The sequence below is a fragment of the Acanthisitta chloris genome, unplaced genomic scaffold (assembly GCF_000695815.1).
Source record: "Acanthisitta chloris isolate BGI_N310 unplaced genomic scaffold, ASM69581v1 scaffold6622, whole genome shotgun sequence".
NCBI lineage: Eukaryota > Metazoa > Chordata > Aves > Passeriformes > Acanthisittidae > Acanthisitta > Acanthisitta chloris.
Genome location: NW_008660947.1, coordinates 25,327 through 35,751, shown reverse-complemented (window position 1 = coordinate 35,751; position 10,425 = coordinate 25,327). Strand labels below are relative to the sequence as shown.

At 50.0% G+C, this 10,425-nt stretch overlaps 1 protein-coding gene across 1 annotated transcript in view; it reads right to left on the bottom strand.

The window, feature by feature from the left end:
• Nucleotides 1-279: 279 nt before the first annotated feature.
• Nucleotides 280-10,425, bottom strand: part of PCBP3 (poly(rC) binding protein 3) — a 32,093-nt gene continuing 21,947 nt past the window's right edge. The window contains exons 10-13 of the mRNA XM_009070022.1: nucleotides 7,241-7,319; nucleotides 6,518-6,577; nucleotides 3,227-3,279; nucleotides 280-453 (exon numbers count right to left, since the gene is read on the bottom strand). Coding sequence (XP_009068270.1) covers nucleotides 280-453; nucleotides 3,227-3,279; nucleotides 6,518-6,577; nucleotides 7,241-7,319 — 366 coding nt within the window. The remainder of the gene's footprint in view (nucleotides 454-3,226; nucleotides 3,280-6,517; nucleotides 6,578-7,240; nucleotides 7,320-10,425) is intronic.

Below are 10,425 nucleotides of genomic sequence, written 5' to 3'. Positions count from 1 at the left end.
AATCCTTGAGCGAGGGTGGTGTGGGCAGGTGACTGGTGCAACCCGCGGCCGCTCCTCTGGCAGCAAAGCAGCTCCCAGGTGCCAGCCAAAGTGCCAGCTGGGGGGAGATGTCCCGCTGGTGACGTCTGGTGCCCGCTCAGAGGTCTCAGCAAGACACCATCCTTCCCAGCTGGCCTCAGGAAGCCCATCCTGGCCCATGGTGCCGGGAGCGAGGACTGCTCCCACCACGCCGGCAGAACAGGATCAGCTGTGGCAGGAGGCGGTGGTCGGCAGGGGATCTCACCTGGCGTTGATGAGGTACTGCGCAAGGCTGATGTTTGCAGGGGTTCCTGTGATGGTAATTTGGCGCTCCGATGACCCTTCTGTGGCGTTGGCGATTTTGATCTGCGCTCCCGACATCTGCCGAATTTCATTGATTTTGGTCCCTTGGCGTCCGATTATGCAGCCTATTAGCTAGGAAAAAAAGCACGGAGGGAACGTCTGAGAAGTGGCAGCTCTGGCAGTCACTGGAGGGACGCGAGCACAACCGCACCGCCCTGAGATGCGAGTGACCTTAATGCTCATGAAAACAGGAGAGGGACAGACCGGGGGTGAATCCCACCTGCACGCGAGCATGGTCCTCCCAGGACACATCCAGCAGCCTGCTCTGCTCTGCTCCTCGGAGGGGGGGGAAAAAACCTCAATTATCTTCACACGATGCCCAGCATCTCAGAGGGCTTCAAGGAGGGCTCATTTCAGCAATAATAATTTTCATAGTATGAGAAATGGTCAATATTTTGCAAGGATTTATCCTCTTGCTAGTCACACCAAACCCAAAGGTGATTTGGGCATGTCACTAGAAGGAAACAAGCCCACCACCTTCTCTGGGGACAGCCCAACCCCAAGAGCCCTCTCAGCTGGTGCCATCACCCCATCCCACATTTCTTCTATCCCACTGGGGCGCCCTCAATGCCACTGCTACCCCCTCCAGCTCTTTTGATGCAATTCTAGGGCTTGCAGGTGTGCCCAAGGGAGCACCACGTAGCTTCAGCACCTGCAGAAGAGGGGAATCCTACTTAACACAACTTTCACAGTTGTGTGAAAAAATCAGAGCCAGCTGGAGGCTTGTATTTCCTCAAATGTCCATCCCTTGAATTTTCTCAATGGCCCTCAATGACTTGAATTTCCTTAGTGGTTTTTGTGTTTGCTCATTTGTGTATCAAATGATGGTTCCCTCAAGCATCTCTGTGGCTCGGTAACACATACTGAGATATCCAGCTTGACCAACACAGGCATGAGGTGCTTTTTCATGTCCTTTTTGGCCATGTGAGCTCTTTTCCAAGATTGCACCTTGGCATTTTATATGTGGGATGTCCATCTTGGCAGCTGCTAGATTTCTGTCATGGTAGAAGTGGAGACAACTACTCCTCCAAGTGTTCACTCATCCTTCGGTCAGACCATCAGGCTTCCATGGTGCTTTGTCCCATGTGGACCTGAATATACACTGGAAGGTATCAACTGTCTCAGGGGTTGTGGTGGGGTGTTCAGCCCAGAGGCCACCCATCCTGGTCTTCACGACACAGAAATAACTTAGAGATGCTTCAGCAAATGAAAATCTGCCAGGGAGACCTGAGAAGCCAAACTATTTACACAGATGTACAGCAACACCCAAGCTGAATAGCATTCAAGTTTCTCCTCACTGTCAGAGGAATGGCAAGATGGATATCACCAGATTTCCTTCAACTGCAGCATAACTCCAAGCTACACCACTAAAACACGCCTGGTAACTGAAAGAAACCCACACCTGACCTCTGCTTCCTGAAAAGTTGGCAGTGAGTGTTTAAAAGCCTTCGAAATAACATGAGGAAGAACTAAAGAGGCATTTTACAAGATGCAGGTGATTATATTTAATGCTGCCCAGGTCTGGTGAGAGCTGGGTCTCTGATGAATGAATGCTCCAAGTGCTCCTGCGTTCTGTGGGAGGTCCCCTGGCATCCTTTCCTCCCACGTGAGCCCTTTTGCAATGGGTCTCATGATATTATTCAAGATGCCCTCCTTGCTACAGTTCTCCATGCTCAACAGACACAGCTGTTGGAACCTCAGGAGCAATGGCACAGCTGCCTACAGACTCCTGTAGAGGGGTCCTTGCTGGATGGACAGAAGAGATCTGGGATCAGTCTCCCACAGGCTCCTCTTCAGATTCCTCCTGTGGCAACTGGCCCTGGGGTGAAGCATCTCCAAGGGTTTCAGCTGGCAGATGCTCAGAAGCTGTTGCACTGTCATGTCTCTTGAGTAGAAGGTCCTGGAGGAGGTGCCTGGCAGCTGCAGCTGGACTTGTTGCCTTTCCCTTGCACTGCCAGGTGTTGGTAAACAGCAGGAAGAAGTAGCAATAGCTGCCAGACCCCATCCAGAAACTCCTGATGAGGTTGGTCTGAAGGTGCTTGTTGGTGATGGAAATGGGGACAGAGATCAGATGTCATCCCACTGCTTGCCCTCATCCTGATTTGAGCAGAGGCTGGTTCTTAGTCCATAGAAACCAGTGGGCCAGTCCAGAAGTGAGACACATGGATCAAGGTGCTGGCTGTGTTGTGCTCTTCATCCCACCTCCTCCCACCTGAGCATCCCCAAGCACCCTGCCCAGCATGACTCCATCTTCCTCCCAGCCAACACCCCAGTCCCTGTCCAACACCCACTTTACCACAATGCCTCCATCTGTAAACCCCCAAATCTGCCTACCACCAGGACTAAGAGGAGATGCATTGCCCTTCAGACACTTAGGTGGCACTTAGTGGCATCAGAAATGTAATTTACTTACCTCCTCTTCACCACCCGCCTCCACCCAGTCACTACCCTTGACCTGAAACATCATCTCAGAGCCATCAGTACCTGATTAAGCAATGAAGAGTTTAATCAGGACTGGCTTAGGAGCTCTCTCCCTTTCCCAGTGCTGTCAACTGGGCATGTTTCATGAGCACTGAGTTCACTTGGAAAGGGAAATGGAGTATTAAGGATTGTACCCAGGGAAGCTACTGAACCAGTAGAGTCTAACGTGCGCTTTATGCTGCAGGTTGATCCCCAACAGACTGTTCATGGATGAGGGAACATGGTGAAGGGGCATCTATAAATATATTTAACAAAGCCATATGGCTGCAGCTTATACATATATACACACACACACACATACACATATATGTATAGACACACACGCACACACAGACATGCCAAGGAAGCACTTGGACTTACTTACATCATTGGGAATGGTGAGTTCATGAGTACTGGCCGGGGGACTGGCATCCAAACCTGGGCATATGCAAGGGAACATGGTTATAGCTTGCAAAGGCAACACGATGGAGCTCCACTGCTTTCCCGCAACAGTCAACACTGCAAAGGCTGCGTCCTGCTCCAGGGTGGGATGGGAAGGGGATCACACACTCTGGGACAAGGAGGAGGAAGACAGTTGCTACCTGACTCTGCTGGAGCTGGGTGTCACCTTCTTTGCGTCCCTTGAGCTGCCCCATGAGTGCCTCGCTTCCCACCCTCCATCCTCACACTGGGAATGGCTTCAGAGGAGGGTGCAATGTTTCAGCATCACCAAAGAGAGGTTGGAAAAACACCTTCCCACACAGCAGTAGAGAGCATGCTGGTTGGGACACCCACCAACCTATCAGGAATGCTGTCCATGCACCCTCCAGCTTTCCTCTGGATGCAGCAGCATTGAGCTGCTTGGGTATGAGAGCAGCTCGGTGCCCAAAAACCGGTTTCCCTGGGGGATCCGGCAGCACTAGCACAAGTCCTTTGCAAATTAAAGCTCCACAGAGTCGCACACTGAATTTAAACCAAACCACTATGACAGGCACCCTAGCTGGACTCTGGGCCAGCTGTCCCTCTTATTCCCAAGGGAAAGCAAGATAAACAGTATGAAGCTTTATATTCTGCTTCCCTATCAAATTACACGGCAAGAAGTGAAGGCAGCAGCATGCTTTCTCCAGGCCCCTCCTGGATCAGGGAAAACTCTCTCCTCCACGGTGGGAACGGCTGGAGCCAGCAGGATACGCTGTGTGTGCAGCTCCAGAAGCAAGAGAACACCATGCCATAGTGCACCTAGGCCAGGTCAAAGCCTGCCTTTCCCATGGTTTTCTACATTAAATCACCTCAGTGTCGATGCAGGGATGTCCTATGTCAAATCTGCAAGAGAGAAGCTGTCTGGTGGCTGACAGGAATTTGCAGTAACTGGAAAAAAAAGCCCTTTAACCATATGACATAAACCACTGATGAAAGCTTTTAAGAGCATTGCCATGTCTGTATCTGAAGAAAGAGGAGTAAGGAGGTGCAGAATAAAGAAACACAAGGAGATTGGATGTGCTGAGCTGCTGCAACACAAGACATGGACAGCACTGAATTCCTCATATATTTCCATCAGGGGACTCAGCACTGAGGAAGAGGAGCTCCAAGTATCTTTGATGTGCTCATGCATGGTGTTAGAATGTTAGGAAGTGAGGGTGGTGAGGCACTGGCACAGGTTGCCCAAAGCAGCTGTGGTAGTCTTATCCCTTGAAAGTATTCAAGACCAGGTTGGATGGGGCTTGGAGCAACCTGGTCCCATGGCAGGGGGTTGGAAGTAGATGGTCTTTAAGGTTCCTTCCAAACCAGTCCATGATTCTGCAGCTCTGTGATTCCTGTGCTTTTCTGAATGCAGCTACCCAGACACACTTCCCTGACATCTGCTTGCAGTAGGTCTCCTTACCACATTTTTCATCTGGGAGCACAGAGAGGAGAGGAAATGCAGAGAATGGGGATGCAAATCCTCCATTCAGTAGCCCTCTGCTGTCCTTCACCCTTGCCAGGGGTACTAATGCCAAAGCCTGAACAAAGCACCTCCTGCCCAAGTGTTACACCACAGCAGTGCTCAATACCAACTTTACAGCATGCATTTCTCCAGCCCTGGACTGTCTTTCATGCTGAACCTCCTCACTGTCTGTGACAGGGTGGACTGCACCTAACAGAGATGTGTCCCTCAGGTGAGGGTGTCCCTGGCTCTTTTCTGTGTGCTACATGGCTCAGCTCAGTAGCAGAAAATGTCTGCGGGTGTAACAGAAAATGTCTTCTGAAGGGAGCAGAGCATGAGGAATGGGCTCAGAGCAGTGCTGAGGCACCCAGGGGTCTTTGGGAATACAAGCTAGGCTCCTGAGATTCATAGATAGCATCCCCTGTCTCATGCTTGGATGACATGGATGCTGCTGAAAGCCTCTGGGACACATTGTGCCATGGTACTGCAGCATCCCTGCCTCTCACAGCCATCGAGGAAGATCCACATCCTTCTCCATTACCTGGAGACTGTTTATTTTAGCACACCAGATCCTCTCTCTCTCTGACATGCACAAGCAGCCCCTGAGCCTGTAATGGGGGGTGGAGGGTGTCAAGGCAGGATTAGTGCCTTGGATGACTGCAAAGGGCAAAGAGAGCATGCAGAACATATGGCTGCTCAGATTGGTGGCATGAAATCTACATTTCTATAGCCTTGTGGGGTCCATCTACTTGGGCTATGCTTGTTTTCATAGTTAGGTGATGTCCCCAAACCCTCTGATGCATGCATGGCATGGCCATGTGCCCCAGGTATGCTCAAGGAGGTCTGGTTCATATCACCTGTGAGACTCCAGGTCTCACTCAGGGTAACTCCTCTAAGCAATGTCAGGTAACAAAAGACAAATCTGTTCTGCACATCAGGATGAGTGTGGGACATTGGACATCAAAATTTCTCCAAGGTTGCAGCCTTGCTTTGGCTCCTCAGGGTCCTGTCTCACTTAAAGTGCAGCTCACCCCAAATGGCTTGGAGCTGGCTAAAGCTGCATGTCATTGTGGTTCCCACTGGCATTTTTCTGCTGTTTCTGGGGTAAGTTTATGCAAAATTAAATGAATGAAGAAGGGTGATGACTCTGATTTCTTCCTGTTACACAGATGGCATTGAGGGGAGTCCTCACTGCAGTTGAGGGGCAGAGGAGGGGCAGGAACTTATCTCTGCTCTCTGGGACCAGTGACAGAACCTAAGGGAATGGCATGGAGCCATGTCAGGAGCAGTTTAAGTTGGATATTAGGGAAAGGTTCTTCACCCAGAGAGTGTTTGGCCACTGGAATAGCTCCCCAGGGCACTGTCACAGTGCACCACTCCCAGGGCAGTGGTCACAGCCCCAAGCCTGACAGAGCTCCAGAAGTGTTTGGACAGCACTCTCAGGCACATGGTGTGATTGTTGGGGTGTCCTGTGCAGGACCGGGAGATGGACTTGATCCTTGTGGGTCCTTTCCACCTCAGGATATTCTGTGATTCTAAGGCAGTTATACACAAACATCACAAACCAGGCAAAAAGCTCCATGCTGCACAAAGGAGAATGGTGCTGCCCAGTCTCTTCCTGCCCACCAAGAAAACCCGCTGTCTTCTCCACAAACAATACGCCTGCTCTCCGAGCACAAGAATGGCAAAATCCTATTTAAGGAATATATTTCAACCACAGCCTGCTTATTTCCCTCTAGCTTTGTGTTTTACCTGATGACTGGCCCATCAGATTTTGAGCTTCTTCGGAGGAATGTAAGGGCAGCTTTTCTCCTGAAGAGCAAAGAAGAAACAGGTTTAATGCTTTTGCCTTCGAGGAGATAAGCAATGTCACTTCATCTAGGAAGCTCAAAATATGATGAACATACTGTCAGAAAAGGCATTTCCAACGGGCACTTTAAATATCTCCATCCCCTGTGCACTATCTTTCCCAGGTCACTGTGAACATGCCAGCCTTGAGGACAAGGCTAGTGAGCCATGCTGGGGCTAGCTATCCTCCCAGCAACGTGGCTCCCTACAGCCACAACTCCTTCCCACTGTGGGGGTGCTGTCCTGCCTGGCTCAGCACCACTCACTGCAGACACTGGGGCAGCATCCCCGGCCGGCACCGAGCTGTTGTCCCCAGGAAAAGCGGGGAAGTCCCTCCAGGGGATGCTGCCTCCTCCAGAAAGGGAAGGATGGTGCTCATTGCTTCTGCTGGGCAAGCCAGCAAAGCTGTGAGTGAGTCCAGGTGTGCATGATTAAGGGCTGAGAGCTTGCCCCTGAGGACTGTAACCCCCAAAATATCTGTCTAGTCTGCAGTTAGCCTTTCCCTGTGGACATTGCAACTTTTTCCTTGCCCTGCTTGTTTCCATTAAACAGCATGAGTTAAGAAAGAGAGAGAAACTCTACAGGTAAGAAGAGAAGGATATCTAGAAAGGGCGTGTGGGTACGTACCAGGGAAAGCGGGGGTGGTCTGTCCAAGGGGAGTAAAGGGGGTTTGCTGCATAGCCAACTGGTGGAGCTTGGTCAACTGCTGAGGGGTAGGAGGGACATTAGAGCTAAGAAGGTTATTGTCATAGAGTACAACAAGTCACACCAAAAAGCAAGAACAAAATTATAATGGAAGGGGGGGGGGAAAGGAAAACAAAACAAAAAAAAAAATTTAAAAAATAACCAAACCAAACCAGGAAGCCATGGTGAGACATGGCAAAAACATTAGCAGAAGGACTTGGCCTGGGTATAGTGCAATAAAGCCCAATCTCTTTGGCAGAAGTGCTTGGTCAGGGTCTGAAGTACGGTACCAGCAAGAAGCCCATTCTAATTTTCCATCCAGCTCCATCTCCTCTGCACAGGGCCAGCTGGTGGGCATCATGATCAGCACCCAGAGACCCTCTGTGTGCCACCAGAGTTGCATCATCACCGCTTGTCCCCGCAGCACACCTTCTCATGCTGCACCTCTGATGGGAAGCGCCTCTGGGAGACAGATAAACTGCAGCTCTTAATGTCAGCTCAGTAGATATACAGGGAATTATGGGCTTCAGCCATAAACAGTAGGTATTTCAGATCCTTGTATCTATCCCTTGTTGTGCTGGGCAGGTTTTGGTGCCCAGTCAGGAAGCGCTTGCACAGAGAAGAGTTTGTTTGGAATACATTTTGTGCTCTGTTTCACTGCTCCAAATGAAAAAAAAACAAACCCCACAACACAAACACAACCAAAAAAAACAACAATGAAAGAAAATAAAAGAAACCAAACTGGGCTGAAGTCTGGCAGTGAGCAGGAAGGAGGCTCTTTATCACCTCCCACTTTGCACAGGTGCTCAGGGGGTTGCCAGCATCGCATCATTCCCCAAACTCAAACCGCTTGTTGTGCCCATCATCCCTGGCGGTGGAGTGACAGGAGTTATAATTTCAATGTTTTGGGGGGAAAACAAGACTCAAAAACTTCCTTGCTCCTGCAGCATGGCTGGGGAGGGAGCATGGGGAGGTCTGGCTGGCAGCAGTGAGGGGGAAATGCAGGAAAGAGCTGACCCGGGGGGCTGCACACATCGCGGGGGGGAGGCTGGAGGGAGGCAGCAGGAAGGGGTGAAACTTACAAATTCCCAGAGAGGTACCCATGGGATCCCTATCCTCTCTGTAGAGGCCTAAGGACTTCCAGCCTCTGATGGCTAGGTGGAGAGGTCTCAGCACTCCAAGAAGAGGTGCCTGCACATCATTCCCTGTGCTTATTTTGGCTCATTTTAGCCCAAGGTGTGATGTGGCAGGTTCCTGCCAAAACAGTCATCCCCAGATAGGACTGAGCATGCTACTGCCCCTGCAGGGAGGAGGGACATCAGAATCCACTGCTTTTTAACTTCAGAGCTATCCTGTTTTCTACAGATGCACCCTGTTTGTGAAACTCCTCATGGCACCTGGTCCCACTGGGAGGACTCCGCATGAAACCTCTTTGGCCCTTAGGCTCCAACCATGCCCTGTGGCAGGGGTCATAGAATCAGAATGGGTCCTGCTTTGCCCAGTGGGGAAAACACCAAAAACCTTTCTCATACTGATCTAGTACAGTTTTCAGACATCATTTGGGTAGAGGTATCAAGCCAACCCCCATGATCAGAGCAGTAAATAAACCTAGGAGAGAAGATGGCTGCACCCAGGTGTCACAGTAAAAGCTGCTACGTCCATCTCTTCCAGTTCATCTTCCATGGCTGAGGGAGGGGATTCTCCCGCTCCGCTCTGGTGAGACTGCACCTGGGGTACTGCATCCAGCTCTGGGCTCCCCAGCGCAGGAAAAACATCGACCAGTTAGAGCGAGTCCAGAGGAGGCCATGAAGATGCTTCAACGGCTGGAGCACCTCTGCTCTGGAGCCAGGCTGGGAGAGCTGGGGGTGTTCAGCCTGGAGAAGAGGACCCTTCCAGTGCCTAAAGGGGCTCCAAGAGAGCTGGATAAGGACTTTGGACAAGGGTCTTGAGTGACAGGACAAGGAGGAATGGCTTCACATTGACAGAGAACAGGGTTAGATTGGGTATTAATTAGGAAGAAATTCTTTCCTCTGAGGGTGCTAAGGCACTGGCATAGGTTGCCCAGAGAAGCTGTGGCGGCCCCATCCCTGGAAGTGTTCCAGGACAGGTTGGATGGGACTTGGAGCAACCTGGTGTAGTAGAAGATGTCCCTGCCCATGGCAGAGGGTTGGAATGAGATGAGTTTTAAGGTTCCTTCCAACCCAAACCATTCTGTGACTCTATGATCCTGCAACTTTTGGGACAGCTACACATCACATCCCAGATAGCCTACAGGTACCCAGGCAATGCTGAAATTCTTCATGAGCCAAAGCTTCCTCTGACCTAGGAAGCTTTTCCTAGGGGAGAAAATCAAGGCAGGAACAGGCATTTGGCATTCAAAATTCTGTCTGATTTGAAAAAGGCATCTGCTAAACACAGACACCGAAGATGTGTTTAAAATGGCCCAAAATCACACTCAAGACTGGATTCTGCACTGACCAGTGTTTAAAATATCCAGTCATTGAGAGAGTGCTATGAGACTAAGGACGGAGTGAGTGGTCCTTGTACCAACAACTTTCCCCAGGTTTCAGGAGATCTGCTGGGAGTGGGGCAGAGAACAAGCAGCAAATATATTAACTGTGTTTTATTCCTGTCAGTCAGAGGGATACAATGGCAAGGAAAACTCTAAGCTGTTGGCACTACTTGCAAGGAAAAATTGGGATGAAGACTCTATTGGTCTACATTAAATACTCAGGTTATTTAGTTATAGTCCACTTAGGAAGCTCAAGCAAAGAGCACATGATTAAGAATATTTCTTGTCAACCATCACAGCAGGTTGGAGTACAATCATACTCATGTCACATGGAAAGTTAAAGCCTGGATTCCACTAATTCCAGTGAAATCACTTCTCCTAAGATGAAAATCCAGCCTACAGCGTCTACATTAAATACTCAGGTTATTTAGTTATAGTCCACTTAGGAAGCTCAAGCAAAGAGCACATGATTAAGAATATTTCTTGTCAACCATCACAGCAGGTTGGAGTACAATCATACTCATGTCACATGGAAAGTTAAAGCCTGGATTCCACTAATTCCAGTGAAATCACTTCTCCTAAGATGAAAATCCAGCCTACAGCTTCATTTCCCTGT